This window comes from Fringilla coelebs (genome assembly GCF_963513975.1).
Source record: "Fringilla coelebs genome assembly, chromosome: 6".
Lineage (NCBI taxonomy): Eukaryota > Metazoa > Chordata > Aves > Passeriformes > Fringillidae > Fringilla > Fringilla coelebs.
Window position 1 is genome coordinate 37,669,800 of NC_140034.1, and position 17,711 is coordinate 37,687,510.

Below are 17,711 nucleotides of genomic sequence, written 5' to 3' on the forward strand. Positions count from 1 at the left end.
GGGGGAACCGCGCCGCCGCCGGCGGGGAAACTTCTTTGTGGCTCAGTCAGTCTCCCGCGGCTGCCCGGAGCCCGGCGGAGAGGCGCATCTCCAACCCACCCTGCCCGGGCAGCTCTGAGTCACCCGCGGCGACAGCCGGAGGCTGCTACCGTGCCCGCTGACCCGGCGCCAGGGCCATGGGGGCGCGCTGAGCCCGCCCGATCGCCCGCCCGCCGCCACCGCCCCGCTCCGCCTCGGCGCTGAGGGGAGGAGCGAATCGAGCCGAGCCCAGCGGAGTCGAGCCGCGCCGCGGGAACCCCTGCCCGCCCCTTCCCGCCGCCACCACCAGCACCATCACCGCCCTTTTGGTTTCGCTTTCCCTGCGGCGGCCCCCGGGGAGCGGCCTGGCGGTGTCGCGGTGCCCGTCCGAGTGTGGCGCCCCGCGCCCGCCTTACCTCCGCGCCGCCGCTCCCGCCCGCCGCCCCTCGCCGGCCGCGGCTCCCCGGGCACGGCGGCTGCGCAGCGCGGCGAGCCCCGGCCGCCCGCGGGCCGGAGGGGCGGCGCGGCCCCACAGCCCACCCCCGGCCGGGGACGCGAGGGAGGCGGCCTTTGACCCTCGCCGGGGATTTCGACCCCCTCAGGGCTGCGCCTGGCGGTCTGGGGTCCGTGGGTGGCCATCCCCTCGGTGCGCGCTGGCACCGGGGCCACCTCCAGGCCTCCGCGGCTGCCGTGGCGGGACCGCGACATCCTGGGGTGGCTCAGCGCCCCCCGCGGGGCGGGGATGTGACTGGGCTGTCACCAGCCCGCGGGGGACCGGTGGCGGTGCGTGAGTGACCGCGCGGTGCCGGCAGCTGAGGGCGCTCCCCCGGCCGCGCTGCGGGTCCCCACGCCTCGCTGTAGCATCCCCGGCGGGCTGCGAGCGGCGTGGGCCCGGGGCTTGGGGCAGCGCCGGCCTCCGGGAAGCCCGAATTGTCTGTCTGTCAGCGAGTTACTGTTGAGCAGTGCTCAATCAGGTTGCCTTCAGCCGCCGGTTGCTGCCATACCCAAGCCCCCTTGAACGAAATTTCAGCGTTTGACACCCCCTGCCTTGGTACTTCTTGTCTGCTGAACTCCCACTCTTTACCTAAATGTAACCCGTGCTGGGCTGCCGCATGTATTGTAATTGTAGCTATTAAGACCTTTGGAACAGGGAAGGCGTTCTACCATAGGGTTACATCAGCTGAAATGATTACTAAAATTAATAATTTTGGAACCAAATGCTGAAGTCTTCAGCTGAGTTTTTGCTCATTTATCTCATTGTTTCCTTGTCCTCTCCCATCTGTCTCTCACCATCTGCTCTCTCTTGCCTGGTGCTTGGGCTAGGAGCTCCTTGCCGAAGGGGCTGTGGAGCTCCACCACACCCAGCGCAGTCCCAGCCCGGGCCGCGGCTGGCACTCCTCCCTCTGATGATGCTATAAATGATTTGTTAACCTGTCTTGTGATTCGGTCAGATTATCTGTAAAATAATCAGTTGATTATTTTACAGCTTGATCTTTCAGGTTACCTTTGAAAAAGCCTGTTCCAAAAGGCACCACACAACGTGCCTTCTCCTGAGGTGGCTGCTGTGCTTCTCACAGGGCCCAGAGCTTCTGAATGCTAAGGAGCAGACAGAAAGGCAGCTGAGAAACTTAAAAAAAAAAAAATCGGTCATCTTTGGACACTTTTCTGAAACTACATGGTGCCTAGACAGGATTTTGGGAAGTCTGGATTTTCAGCTTAAATGGCCAAGCTTCGTGGTGGACTTAGTTTTGTGTAGAAGCCATGGTGGGAGTTCTCCCAAGGTGTGTGTGATGGGGGAGGCAGGGCTGATAGCTGCTGCCAAAGTCTGTGAAAACACAACCAGTAAAGTGCACAGTAAAGTGGTTGGCAATGCAACTTTTCCCCAGCAGGCAGTGAGAGCACCACTGTGGGTACCTGTAGGAGGGTATTCGTTCATTGTAAACTGTAATGGATTTACTTTCTGAAAGAAGATAGTCACTGCTTTTATTATTAATTTTGCAATCAGTTTCACATTTCATGTAGCAGAAAGGCAGTCTCAAAACATGAAAATTTATTAGATCTAATATATACCTAAAGCCATAACAGTTTAATCAAAAGCATGATTTTATAATTGATGGTTTTATAAGAATACTCACAGTAATAAATTTATAAATTGAGCAGAAAATGCAGAGGGCAGTTTTAAATGGGTATTCAAGATTATACACACAGGTTGGACCCATGTAACTTTTATGTCACTGTGGCAGCTTCTGTCTGTAAATAAGCAAGCTGGAAAAATAAATTTATTCACAGGAGAGGGGTTACATGTGAGCTTTCACAGGGCAAACAGGAGCCCTCCAGGAGATGGCCTGCTGCATATGGAAGGACATTTCAGTTTCCAGTCTCTTTTAGCCGTTGCTCTGTCTGCTAATACTGCAATTACAAGATTATGTGTGGTCTATGATTAGGAAACCTTATTTAGGAAACCTTAACCTTGGCAACGGTTCTGGGACTAGCAACTTGGTTCAGTTATAAAATATAATTTACTTTCAACTAAAGATGAAAACAAAAACATGCAATACATTATCATATTAATAAATACATGAATAAAAATTGCTCTTTTGTAATTTTGATTAGTAGTGATTGCTTGGATAGGGTTAGATAGATTTCGTTAACTTCATTTATAGCATATCGCTCTAGAGAGCTACTGGTGTCTGAAGTTTGTATAAGATTTAACTCAAAATCTTTCGAAGCTACCCAGAGAATAAAGAGACTCTTCAGTCAGTATCACCACATTTCTTTGTAAGTGTACAGCAGTTTTAACAAATGGAATGGTACTCTGTGTCCTGACAAAGTGCTGGTGACTTGTGCTTTTCACTTGTGAAATCCTGCATTCCTGACAGGACAGGGCTGCCCGCATCCACTGGTGATGCTTGCCAAGAGCTGGCTCTGATGAGATACAGATAAATATGTCCCTGTTGTACAGATGGGTGAACTGATAGACGGTACACGAGTTGACTACAGATATATAGTCAGTCGGGGGCAGGAGCAGGGAGCTTCAGATTTGCTCTGTGCTACTGTAACTGCCAGATCACATTCCCACCTCCAGGGGTGAAGCGTTTTGCTTATCGCAGTCATTCTGGCTCACATCGGTACTGCTGTGCACTGCCAGGGTTTCACATTTCACACACGCCTGCTACAAAAACAGCTTTCTGCCTTTATTTATATTGGCAAAAATAAAAGTCTATTTCATTCCCATGAAATCCCTTTCTAAACATTGTTATCATTAACATATGGCTTATTTCTACTTCCTTTCAGTTGGTGTTCCCATAGGGTGTCTAAGCCTTGACAATACAAAGATGCAGCGGACATTTCTAAATAGATTAGAAAGATTTCATTAAGACAGCAGTTTAAATATGATCTAGAGGGGGGCCTTGGGTTAAAGTATGTATATAATTCTTCACTCCCACATGAGATTTCTCAGAGACCTTAGAGCATGACAGCTGAGAAATGCCACCTTCTTCAATTCCATGCTGAGCGTGACCTCAGAATGCCTGGGAAGTACTTGGGCGCTGTGATTCGCAAGTCTCTCCAGGATGCAACAAACACAAGCATTTATTAGTAGTTACCATATCTCTTTCAGGATATAGCTGAGGAGAAAAGAGTTGGGTGTGTTTTTATACAGAAAGTCCCTTTTTTCAGAACTGGAAGAAAGGCACTTAGCCCAAGTGCTGGCAGTGCCTAAGGGAAGATCCCAACTTGCCCACAGCCATTCATGCCTGAGGCAGTTTCCCCTCTGTGGCTGAGATGAAGAGCACATCTCTTCCTGGGAAGCCAAGAGGAAAAGTGGTGGGTGGGCTGCCTGCCTCTCAGGAATGGTGTCAGGAGCAGCTGTGCCAGGGAATGGTGCTTCTCTGCACAAGGAGGTGGGAGCAGGGCAGGTGAAGGCAGGACCAGCCCGGGGGAGCTGGCAGAGGAGCAGCAGCAGGGACAGCAGGCAGCCTCAGTGGCTCATCACCACCTCCAAAGAGGCTGGGGACCCTGGCCACGTGGTTTAGTCTTTCTGTCTTTGCTGCACATTAGAAAAAGTGAGCAAGTTAGTGCATGTTACAATCACATCCTCTTTTTGTCATACAAACACAACCAGATCAAATTATGCAAGTACACAGCTGCTGCATGCAAGAGGAGAATGAGACTCCAAACACAGGTCATATGACATGAAAGCAATTGCTGCAATAAGTGGAAGTTCTTTATTTTTGGGATTAATATTTGTAGACTATTTGCTGAATTTCTCTATGCAAGGCATTTATATATTTTTGATATAAACTCTGGACACCAAATAAATGAAATCCTATTAAAAAGAAAAAGGAGGGAATGTCTTTTCACCAAAGAAGAAGCAAAACTGTAACTGATCTAAGTGTATGGATCAGGCGAACCTGCAGGAAAGAGACAATAAACTATGAAGGTCCCCTCGTGGCTGGAATTAAAGTTGCATTTCCAAGTAACGCCTGCACAAAGTATCTCCGACTATTCAGCTACCTCACATACTTAAACTGGAGAGAGGGGGACAACGCGCCTCAGGCACAGTCAATGTCCCCTTGGAAAAATGGGTTCGAGTGTTTGAGATCATGAGGTGATAGCTATGGCAGTGGGAAAGGACACAAAGGGTGAGGCCTCCTAAGGGGAGGAAAGAGTGTGTGCAGCACCCCTGCTAACAAAATGTCTGCTGGTGTATAGAGCATAGCGTGACTCTGTAAGAAAGGGTAGGGAAATACTCTGGAAAGAAAGAGCTACACAGAAGGTGTACATCACCACAGAGAGGGAAAAACCTGGGAGAAAAGACATTTTTCTCCCACATCTGCACCATGTCATGCTGCAGGCAGTTGCTGTTCTTCGGCATGAAGAGGAAGAGAAATGCCTTTTCTTGTCACTTCCCTCTCACTACTTTTATCCCTCACAGTCTTACTGCTGCCCTTGGGGCCAGTGTATCCAGGCAATAAAATAAAATGGGGGAGGAGAAAGGGCCCCAGGTATAGTATTCCATGACAGGAAATGTGTGCTGAAAGGAACAACCAGGTAGCAGCATCGCTGGCTGCAGGTTGTTGGTTTGGCATGTGAATTGTGCGCTCCCTCCTCAAATTTCCTGTAGCTCCACAGAAGAGCATCTGAGATCCTCTAATGATTTCTGCTTATGTTTTCCCTGTTTTTGCCTTAAATAAAGGATTTATCTTCCACAGCTGGCATTTTAGCAGAAAATCCACACAAAAATTTTGTAATTAAGCATAGTTGTTATTTTTGACCAGCCATTTGTAACCCCTCAGAACACTGGGATGTATTTGCCTGTATTTGTGGTGACACATCAAATTTTGTGGACTTACTCCTGGTTTATAATAGTGTAAAGAAGAGGGGAATGTGTCTAGTGAATACAGACAGACTGTTTCAAGAAATTTAATTTTACCTGCTCATCCTGCAAACTGTGGGTGTGCTTAATGAACAAATCATGGTTCTATTGTTAAAAGACATCTTCAGCAAAAGACTATTCCACTTTTGAGACATTTAAAGAAATAAAGTATTGTGGTGGTTTGGCCCTGGCTGGATGCCAGGTGCCCACCAAAGCCATTCTATCACCCTCCTCCTCAACTGTACAAGGAAGAGAAGATATAATGAAAAGTCATGGGCTGAGGTAAGGCTTAGGAGAGATCACTCACTGATTACCATCACAAGCAGAACAGACTTAACTTGGAGAAATTAATTGAATTTATTATTAATCAATATTGGACTAAGACAAGGAGAAGTAAAACAAAACTTAAAAATCACCTTTCCTCATCCCTTCCTTCTTCCTGGGCTTTTTTTAATTCTCATTTCTCTTCCTTCTCCCCACCAGAGATGCAGGGAGACAGGAATGGGGATTACGGTCTGTTCATCACGTGGTTCCTGCTGCTCTTTCCTCCTCAGGGGAAAGACTCCTTCCCCTGCTCCAGTGTGAGGTCTCACCCAGGGGAGAGAGTCCTCCACAAACTTCTTCAACACGAGTCCTTCCCACAAACCACAGTTCTTCACAAACTGCTCCGGTGTGGGTCCCTTTCCATGAGTTGCAGTCCTTCAAGAACAGTGTCCAACATGGGTCTGCCCCACGGTCACAGGTGCCACCAAACCTGCTCCAGCATGGGCTCCTCACTCCATGGGTCCTCAAGTTCTGCCAGGAGCCTGTCCCAGCCTGGGCTTCCAGCAGGTCACAGCCTGCTTTGGGCATCCCCCTGCTCCAGCCTGGGGTCCTCTGGGGCTGCAGGAGGATCTCTGCACCCCCGTTGACCTCCATGGGCTGCAGGGACACAGCTGCCCCACCAAGGTCTGCACCACAGGCAGCAGGGGAGTCTGGGCTTTGGTTCCTGGAGCACCTCCTGCCCCTCCTTCTGCACTGACCCTGGTGTCTGTGCAGTTGTTTCTCTCACATATTCTCACTTCTCTCTCCTGTGTCTGCAAGTAGCTTTGCACAATAATATTTTTTTCCTTCTCAGAAGTTATCCCAGAAACAAGCACTTCTACCATCACTGCCTGCCTCAGCCAACAGCAGAACTTTCTTGGAGCTGACTGGCATTGGCTCTGTCAGACACAGGGAAAGCTTCTGGCAGCTTCTCAAAGAAGCCAATCCTGTAGCCCCCATATATATTACAAACCAAATAAAATTATAAAACCCTCAGTAGATTATGGGGAAAAAACCCAACAAAACTGAAAGTCTGAAATAACTAGATTTTATTAAAGATTTAAGCTAAATATAATATTTTCCACGGAAACCATCACTACTATTATTTTTTACAACAATGTGGCATGGTAGCTGAATTGAAATAGTCTTTTTAATGGTGTTACTACCCAAACGTGGCCAAAAATTTGTATCTCAACAGTCACAGGTTTTTATTTCCCTTTGCAAGAGGGATATCTCTGGAAAACTCATAAAACTTCTTACTGAGCAATTGACTACCTGGATGCTGGAGCTAGAGGAACTAAGTACAGTAATATTTTTTTGTCCACACAGTTTGCTTTGCCAGTTCATTTGACAGTGCTGCATCAAGAATCAAACACATCCTGAAAGCTCATAGACACACCCTAGTGAGATGAATGATGCCACATGAGTGTATATTTAAGAAAAAAATCTAAGCATGAGTAACTACTAACCAACAAGCAAACAGTTTTGTTTTAATGTAAGGGTCTGGTTTGTGCTTGTGCAGAAGGATTCCAAATGGTTTGTAGAGTTTTTTTTAGGATATAAAGGTGCTCTTTGGCATGACCATAACTCCAAATTAGTGCCAATACATCTCTTACAAAGATCACTCTTTCCTCTGTATTCCCAGCATCTGTTGGCACACACATTTGCCCAGCTTTGTGGACTAGACCACAGCATGACACAGAACTTGACAGAGATTTTTACTCACAAGACTTGACTGTTTGTCTCTGGAATCAACTCAAATATAGAATAAAAACAGTAATGCAAGAGAGAATAAAAAGTAAAATAATTTGAAAAAAATACCAAGAAAACTTTTTTCCTGGCGTTTTTGACATTTCTGTTTCATAAAATCAAATATTGCATGCTTTATGTTTTTTTTGCCTGGGAGAAGTACTTTCTTCACTTGAGGTCACAGGAACTGAATTTGCACTAAGTATGTCCATGTTGTCACTGTCTTAAAGAAGTTTTTGCCTACAGGTATTGGACATTTTTCAGGCAGAGAATGTTGCATAGGAGTGCATTCCATAACGGCTTCCTCCAGTCGATCATAAACGTGTCAGGGGAAAGAGCGGCCTCTGAAACTCCCCAAAAGCAGAAGAAATGAGGTGCGGGCAGAGAGGCGGGCGCACAGCCCCGCCGGTAACGCGGCCGCCGGGCCGGGCCCGTTCAGCACCGCGGACAGCTCAGGGCCGGTCCCCGGCGCTGCCGGACACGGTCACTGGGACAGCTAGGGCCATTGGCGGCACAGCGGAGTTTAAAACCAACACAGACCCTAATGTTTATACTCAGTTACATATGTAGTTCTGTCTTCAAAACAGGGTACCCATATTCTGTCATAATTTTGAAATCCCCAACACAACTGTCTCTAGTAATGCCTTTACAAAATGTCAGATATGGTTCTTAAACAGTGTCCTGGTTTGGGCTGGAATAGAGTTAGTTTTCTTCCTAGTAACAGTGCTGAGCTTTGGATTCAGTATGAGGATACTGTTGACAGCACACTGCTGTTTTGGCTGGTGCTGAGCAGTGCTTACCCCAAGCCAAGGGCCTCTCAGTTTCCCAGGCTCTCCCAGTGAGGAGGAGCACAAACAGCCGGGCAGGGGGGAAACAAAGCCAGGACAGCTGAGCCGAACGGGCCAAAGGGATTCTCCATCCCACAGAACATCACACCCTGTACATAAACTGGGGGGAGCTGGCCAGGAGCAGTCTTGTCTCTGCTGCTCCCACTATTGCTAAGAGCACACAGAGTTCTCTTCAGTAACTAAACTGGGATTGTAGATCATTAGATTGGATTTCCATCTGTTTCTCTTCCCATATGAGCAGATTGCTAGAAAAAAAGACACTGACAACAAGACAAATAAACCAACCATTCTTCCTTGTAAGGAGCTGCATGAGTCAGGGGTAGCCAATCTCACCAAATTCTTCTAATTCCTCAGAGAGAGTAAGTGGCACAGAAACCAAGCATTCCTCCAGCCTCCCGAACTCCAGGTATTTTCCACTGTTTTGTCTTTTCCATGGGACTAGTAGCACAATTTATCAACAGTGATAAACAAAGTAGCCCTGCAAAAGTAGCAGGGGAAAAATATTCCATGCTTTTTCTGGCATAAAAGATATTAACATAGCATTTAACATCAAGGAAAATGAAGAAAAATTGTCAGAGGTGTTTTATTCATGCATCAAATGCATCATTGTCTCAGGTAAGTACAATTTTGCAAGGCTGCCTGATGACTAGACGGGAAGCAAAGAGAAACACACATCCTCTTCAAAATTCCAAGCAGAAGACCACTGCTTCCCTAATGGGGTAGTTATCAAGCTGAAGAAGCAATTTTTGGGTTTTGCTTTACAAAGCTGATAAGTGTGGCTATTAGTTAGCTGTGATATTTACTAACTGGAAGCTAATATTTTTGTAGTAGTTTTTTTTTCTGTTTATCAGTTGGAGTAATAATGAATCCTATTTTCCTTATAATGTTATCAAGGGTCTTGCCAAAAAGCTTGAGAAATTGCCTCTGAGAGCATAAGCACCTTCAGAAATTGGCTGAGATAATACAGGGACACCGATTGCAGTTTGTTTGCTGGATTTCATTTTCACTCTAGAAATTGCATTTCTTTCATAGGCAGCTGTCTGTAATTGTCATGAAAACATTTTCACTTTGATACACATGCATATGGATTCCTGGAAAATAATGTTATTTCAGCTTTCATCATGTTCAGCAGAACTTTGGCTGAAATTAATAATGGAGGTATTGAGTTGCACTTTATACAGAAAATGCCTAATGACAGGTTACATATTCATATATTACCATATACCATATCTGTTTTTCAGGTTGTCAAATGAGGATAAAAGTCATAAAGAGATATTCAGAGAGACTGAATGGATTAATATCTTCCTGAAAAAAAATTACAGATTTGAGTCACAGCACAAAAGAAAATGCCTTTCCAAATATAATTAAATGAATATTAACTGTCTTCATAAATAATTTTATATAAAATGGAACCATAAAGTTCAGTTAGAGCTTAATTGTAAATCAAATCCATAATGCCATTTTTTTTCCTGCCCAGTTACAGGCCAGAAAAAATTTTTACAAAGGTAGCTTCTTCCTTTCACCATGGAAGAAGCTAAGTGCAGTACAGAAACAAAAAGTTGTTGCTGGGACAGCACAGCATAACTTCCAGTGTCAGCAGCTGGTCAGTCCTCACCACCGAGCAAGTTAGGTAGGAAAGTTGTGGGGAACCTGTAAAAAAACTACTGGGACAAGAAAGCTTAACTAGTGGTCAAGTTGAAACTGAATTCTTGTCCAAAGAAAGAGGAAGATAATCAGAGGGAGAAGGGGAGAGAAGAAGAGGGAGAGAAAGAACAGACATGAGAGTCTTGAGATACAAGGCTTCAGGGAAAAAAAAAAAAGGTAGAATTGAAACACAGCGCCCATCAAGGACCTCTGTCCGGGAGAGCCTCCCTTGCCGAGCCCTTTCGCCACCAGATGGCCCCACAAGGACGCGGATGATAATTGGATACTTCCTCCAAAGACTTCGGGTGTTTCAGTGCCTAAATCCTAGCTTTCAACCGGGAAACAAAACGAAACAGAAACAAACTCCAGTGTCCAAAAGTCTGGCCTTATGAGGCTGGAGAGCTTGAACAGTCCAGGTTCAAGAGCTTGGATTAGAATACACATCTCAAGTCCTGGGATGTTTTTCAAGGAGTATCATGGTTCAATTTTTAAATCACAATAAGTGATTTGTTCCTACGAGGGTTGGCATTGAATTAGCACTGAACTGAGAGTACAAATGGGAACTTAATAATATGTGACATACCTGGGTTCATACTTTCAATCTATGTGGCATTTGTAAAGTTATGGGTTTGCATCCAGCTTTGGGTGCACCAGGAGAGCTGGAAAACACCTGGATCTGCAGAGAATTCAAAGGAGGGCAGCACAGGTGAACAGAAATGAAACACTGCTGGCGTGCAAAGCCTGAAAAATTGGCTTGCTAAGCTTGACAAAGAGTTTTGTTGGCCAGTTGCAGGCAGCAGCTGGCGTTGTGGGCAGGGTCCTGAGTTAAAGTTTCTAGCCAGAAGTTATTGTTGGGATAATAATCTGCTTATATTAATTTGTTTGCTTTTTCCCTGTATTGGTTTCTTGCCCGTGCTGTCTTTCTGAGATAGGATGGACCTAAAATAAATTGTTTAATGTCAGGTGTCAGGTAGATTCTCTCTTAAATTTGTCACTCTACTTTTCCATACTTATTTCAAGCTAAAAATCTTTAGGGGCTCTTTTGCCACGCAGGCATCCCTAAGGACCAATCTTAACAGGTCTCTGAGGGTAAACAAAATTTAACCCTGCAGAGAATGATGGCCCCTCATAAGAAAAGGCTGCCTGGTGCTTTTGGTTTATGATTAACAGAAGCCTCTTAAACCTGAAGTAAATCCCCAAAAGAACTTTCTTCCTTAACCACTAAACCTATTTGAATAGAAGATGAGCTTATTTTTAAGGGGGTGGAATGCCTTCAAAACATCCTTCACTTTATATTTACATCTCAGCTTGTAGTAGGTAATATCTCACTGGTGGAGCAGGTGCTTGAAGAACTTTCTGACACAAAAAGCCTGCTGAAAATAGTTGCAAATTCACCTGACAACAACCTGTGCCTGAGTAAGTTAGCATCTGTAGCACCTGTTTGGAGGCTCCCAGCTGTAGGAACTCAGCAGGAGTCCATGCATGCAGCTCAGGTGAATACTGAAGAAGGGATCTGGAAAAAATGGAGGGCAACACAATCAAGTGAGGTAAGAGTCGGGATATTAGTCATAGATTTGTACATAAAGAGCTTTCTCCCTAGTTCTGCTACAGAACAGAAATATAAACTGGAGTATGCCTACCTGGATTTGGGTACTCATGCAAAGTTCTGCTCTGAGCCCCACTTCTGGCTGGATTGTTGCTCCTTTGATGGGACTCCACAAATGCTGCATACTCTTGTTAACCATGGCTTTACAGGGTTATGGGAAATGTGACTTTTTGAGTAAACCTTTTCATCTTGCTAAGCTTTGGTACATCTCCAAAAGAAGCCATAATCAGGGTCCTGAATATGTAAAGGAAATGTTTTTGTAGTGGTGAGCAGAGGTGAGGTCTGCATGGGTAGTGCTGAAACAGTGTGGAGCCATTTCCTTTTCTCAGATCTGATCCTGTTATGCATCACTCATTTTTGCTCTGCTGATTCATTTAGAATTTCAACCTTAGTATACTGACTGAGATTTATGATCTCTTGAGCTTTTTCTATAAAAATAGTTCCTACTAGAAGCATCATTGCAACTTCCCCCCGTGTACATTTGATACCTGTTCAGAACTTGCAAGAGGAAGTTCCTGAAATTTCAGACATTTCTATCAGGTAAATTCTCTGCCTGTTTTTATTTTATTTGGTTTACATTGATTTATGTGTGTCACCCAATTCAATAACTTTCTGTTTCATACTAAAGCATGTCCTAAATTATAATTCTGGAAGGAAGGGAGGTAAGAACTGCTGTGACAGAGAGAAATCATGTCAGGCCAAAGGCAGGGTCATGGGGTGTTGGTGCCTTTTTCTTTTCCTGTTTAATTTTCTTTTTCTACCTCTTTGACAGACAAGCCAAAAAAAACTGGCTATCATCAAGCTAAAAGCTTTTGACTTATTAACACTCTAAACACAGAAATCACCTTGTAGCTGTGAGCAGTGAGTACTGCGGTTTGTCTGATGTACAATGACTTGCATGGGTGCTGTTTCCTCTTTTTCCCATTAGCCAGAGACACTTCTGTGGAAACCCGACATTTGAAGTTTCACTGCTCACAGCTTTTATTCTCTTCACAGCTGTCCTGCTCTTTGAAGTTCTCTGAGGAAGAAACCACTAATCACAGTTTACCTGTTAAGACCCAAGTTCAAAACTGTGTGAAAAATTATGACTGCTTGCAGGCAGAATAATTGTTTTTAAAGTGGGGGAAACATCTTCTTCAAGGAACAGCTGGTGATATGGTCTCCATTGCTGACAGACATGGATCATCTGTTAGATCTGTTATACTTCCATGAAGAAAGTGCGATGTCAGGTTTGTGGACACCTATCCTGAAAGCACATGTGAGGATTTCTATGAGAGTGGGAAAGGTCTCTTATTTTCTCACTGCTGATAGATAGATTTGTGGGAAAGATGCTAGCTTGACTTTGCAAGACTTTTTCTTTCTCTTCCTTTTTTTCTACTTATTTGTATTTTTTCTCCAGACTGGAACATGCATTAGTATTTGCTAATTCTTTCAATTCTTTAAAATTTCTGTGTGTCAGACATAATAATGTAGCAAAGCAGAGGCAAGAAGTTTTGTATTGATTGTTGCCTAATAGTGTGCAGCCTTTGCTTTGATTTGATAGAACAACTTAGAGGTAGGTTTTCAAACAGATGTTATTGAGAAGGATGAACAAATAGATTAATGTGTTAACTCTACAGTTTATTAAGGTAATCAGAAATGAACATTGCAATGATTATATTCCAGGCATATAACAATAAACCAGAAGATGAATTATGACACTCCCTCCCCATTCAAATCCTCCCCAGGGCTGGAGGTTCACCACACTGCCTCCACCTTTGCTCCCAACTACAAGAATCCATTTTCTTCCCAGAAACACATCACCAAGGGTTAGCATCCAAAGGAAAGAAGCTCCACTGAGGATTATTCTCTGGGCAAAAGTCAGGAGGGAGCCTAGCTCCGCTTAGAGCCTTGTTCTGGACAGTGCACTTGTAGGAATGACTACACCTGCTGTCATATGGGCACACATGCACACATATGTCCTCTGCAACTTTTTTTTTTTTGTTCAGACTCACAGCAGCTAAACAGCGTTACAGCAGCCAGTGAGCTGAGGCAACGTGCTACTTACAGTTCCCTATAGGCAAATGGCAAAACTCCAAGTCAGCTGTGAAAAGTTAGAGATTTTTCTGCCTTAATAGATACCCTTCTGCTACTGACTAATGCTTGTGATGAATGAATTAGCCATCATTTTTCTGCAACCACTGTAGGAACAATATGTGAATGTGTGAAAGAGGAAATAAGAATAGAAAACCACTCACATCTAACAGCAAGAAACTGGAGGGGGGTGTTAACACAGTGCTGATAGCAAAGACATCTATAAAACTCTATCAGTATAATTTCTTCAGAGCTTTCCTAGGCTGGATGAGGGTGCCAGAATACTCATGAATTTTTAGATATTCTTGCAGCTTCAGATATAGCTCTGGAGAGATCTCTCATGTAGAAGTGAGTTATGAAGCAAATCTTATTCCCCTCTACCTCTGCATGATCTGAAGCATGTAGCTGTGATTCAGGAAAGAGAGACTGCGTCCTCCTGCATAGCCTTAACTTTGATGGGAGTAATTTCCAGCTTCCCCTGACTAAAGAAAACTAACAAGCAAAGAAAAAGAAAAACCTATATGGACTACAGAGTTGCTGGGGAAGCATGAACAATCTGGTATCAGGGGATAGTAGATTTATGGGGACACCAAATATGGTGATGGTGAGGGTAAGATCCACAAATATGAATAATTCTGCATAAAATCATAACCTCTTTTTTTTTTTTCTAATTGTTTTGCTGTTCTTGCTTGGTCTTCTCACTTTGAATCTCTCCTTGTGCCAAAGCTGCCCCATTTAGGAAATAGCCAGGCAAGACCTGCCAGATGTACTGAATGCTAGTCCTGTCTTGTGTACAATCTGCTATCAAGGGGGGTAGAAGGCATTTCCTTCTGGGCCTTCCTCTGTCACTGTGGCCTGATCACTGCCTCCAACTGATGTTGTATATCACTGCACCTTCCCACTGGAGCAGATAATTCCTGCAACCCACTTCCTGCACTGGGAGGGCTCCTCCAAACCCTCATAACTTACACCCCATTGTGTCAATTTTTCACAGTCTCTTCTTGCCTCTCCCTTGCCCATGCTGCTGGCAGCAAAGGCTGTACAGATTGGTGGCTACTCTGTGGTTAACTTATTTTGCATCTGTCCTTTTCTGTGTGATGAGAAGCTGAGAGCCAGCTTTGGGTCCAAGACTCTGCCAGCCTTTAAGCACTTGCAGATTTAGCTGAGAGGAACTAAGTGCATTTGTGGGATTTTCAAGTCAGCTGCTGAGAGACTGACATCCCTTAGAAGTAGTGCAAATAGTCACGATTAGTTGCTGAAACTTGTTACAATTATTTTGGTCACAAATTAATATTTGAACATGGCTAGACAGATTTTTTTAAAAGGGGACAAATCTCATGCTTAATATAATAGCAGTTATAGACCCCTCAGTGATCTCAAACCAAGTCACCTAGGAATATAAGAGGGTAATGGTTTGAGTTGCTTCTCCCACAGGTTTCCTTGTTCCCCTCACCGTAACTCCACAATTTATTTGCAGTCATTCTCCTGTAATGTGAGAAAGCAACAAGTAGAAGAAATGTATAGAAATGTATTATCTAAGGTTACCCAGCTCCTCCCAAGTGCCATGCTCAGGTACCATGCTCCCAGGGGCTTGTGGATCCCAGCAGTACAAATGTGAAAGCCCAAACATTGTCCCCACTGCACTCACTGTCCATTGACTGGGTGCTAAGTGCTTTTGGAGAATAAATAAGAATCACCTTTCCACTGAGATTTTAGATCATGCACCAGCCCAGTTGAACAGTTTAGAAGGTACCTCTAACTACTTCTCTAAAAAAACTCCAATGCATTTTTCAGACCTTCTGCTAAAATGCTTACAAAACTGGTGAAAAGATTTTTGTAAGGCTACCATGAATGCCAGATCTGCTCATCAGAAGATTTTTAAGAGCTATAAGGCTGACAACTGTGCTGCTTGAGGGATGAGGCTGATGGGCTGTGATCAGAGCACTGCTAGCTAGACAGGAATATATCCTGGCATTAGGTTCTATGTAATGCAGCTTCAAGCATCTGAAGTTATTTGCTCCTTTCCTACAGCATTTATGATCAAGGCTCTTGCAGATAGAGTGGTTTAACTCTCAAGCAGATTATTTATTCCTTCTTATGCAGTTTTCTAATTAAAAAAAAAAAAGATGTAAAAATGGTGTTCTAAAATATTCATTGTGAAATACAACATTCTTCATCCTTCCCACATCTTTTACCAATGGACCAAAATCTATCACTTATGAACAGTTTTCATGAAACAAATATATGCTGTTAAAGATCAATAGGAGGACAATAATTTTAATAGGTCAAGGTCTGCATGGAACAAGAGATCATGGCAGGGATTTTATATAAGAGTGCTTAGAATGACAAACCATATCTACAAACTTCAGGATAACCTCAGCAGCAGTCACCAAACCACCTATCAAGCGCCTGTGAGGGCAAGTTCTGCCCATTTTGTACAAAGGAAACTGCTCTTTGTTTAACCTACATTAGTCATTCAGGGAAAAATAATCCTCATATTTCGTAGTATAGTTGAACAAAAAGAAATCCATTTCATACAATTTTTTTATCTTCTCAATTTGTTCTGAGGTCAGTTGTCTGAGGTACTCTAAGGTGATATCACCATCAGTTCGTTTCTCTGAGGCATATCTCTTCAAGCTGGGGTATTGCAGGCTCTCTGGCGCACCAATGGCCTTCAGAACATGCTCAGAGTCCAACCCAAGAGTTTCATATTTACCCACAATATCATAGTGAATGTTGCAAGGATCACAGAGCAGAAACATTGGTTTCCAGTGAACGTCAAGATTATGTGGTGGTTTTGCTAAAATGAAGCTGACAAACTCCTGGAAACTCACTTTTTCAGAAGAATTTTTATTTTTCCTGAACATTGCCCTAATATTATTAGCAAAAGCGTTACTGTAGAATGGTTCAGAGTGCAGGAGTTTGTCTCTGTAAGCTGAAACCAGCCGTTCCAAGGGATGTCTGGTGAACATCACTTTGGTGTAATTGCTTAGAAATTCCTTTTGTAAGGCAGGAGGGTAAGACACAAGCCTTTTCATTAGTGAGGTACGGTGAATGTTGTCATGCTCAATTTCAGAAGCTTCTGCATTCAAGTCTGACTGAAGAAGAAAAATAATTCTCTTCCAGTTGGAGCAGCCTACCTTAGGTACCTCACAGTAGATAAATTTATGCTTGTGCTCCACGAAGAGCTGGTTTGTAACATGAGAATCCAATATGCTTCCTGGTTTATTAAGGTTATTCTTCAGGCAGACAGAAGCCAGTGTGTTTTTCCGACCATTTTGAATTGCCAGCCAATTTTCAGTAGGATTGGAAAAAGCATCTGTAACTAAGGAAGAAAATGAAGCCATTTCAGTGAAATAGGCTTGTATAAATCTCTTTTTCTGTGACAATCATAGCACTCTATCACCCTGCATACAAAATCTAATGAAGATGCCAAAATATTTTTTTTTTTACTGTAATCAGATTAGACTATGGCAAACTTGCAATAAACTATCCTCCCTAGTGAAACATTTATTAAAATGAAAGCTTCAATATGTTAGCAGTACTAGTCTAAGCAAGTTTGGTGTTCCAACATCATGCTTTTGTAGTGCTCTCATCTCATATATTGCTGAGATAACTACCATAGTGACAAATGACTAGGCCTTAAATATTTTCACAGTATTGTTTATATCTTGGGCTCCATAGTTACTTTCTAACACATTTTGAAAAAGTGTCTCTCTTTCTATAAAACATTAAATTTTGTTCGTAATTGCTTTACTCACCTGTTAGGTTTTTTTGTCTCCTACAGAAAAACCCAAAAAGAAATATTCCAAATACAAAATTTGGGAGAAGGAAAACTAACACCTTCTGGTTCATGTTATTCTCACAGGAAGGAAAATGACGTAGTGTCTAAAGTGGAACTCTGTCTTTCTGTCAACAAGGAAAGATAATTCAGGTTAGATTTTGTATGACTGATATAACAGAGATAGCATATATATCTCCTACAGAATTTAGGACTGCAGAAAGACTTTTCAAGCCCTATAGAAATAGATGTTGCTAATAAGTAAAAATTCTCTTATTGAAAAGATTCACAACTCACAACAATTATATTGTT

At 43.5% G+C, this 17,711-nt stretch overlaps 1 protein-coding gene across 1 annotated transcript; it reads right to left on the bottom strand.

The window, feature by feature from the left end:
* Positions 1 to 16,086: 16,086 nt before the first annotated feature.
* LOC311154529 (carbohydrate sulfotransferase 9-like) lies at positions 16,087 to 17,473 on the bottom strand (the record flags this gene model as incomplete). Its single annotated transcript, XM_084207119.1, has 2 exons — positions 16,087 to 16,937; positions 17,380 to 17,473. The coding sequence occupies 2 exons, from the start codon at positions 17,471 to 17,473 to the stop codon at positions 16,087 to 16,089; spliced, it is 945 nt and encodes a 314-aa protein (XP_084063245.1).
* Positions 17,474 to 17,711: the final 238 nt, after the last annotated feature.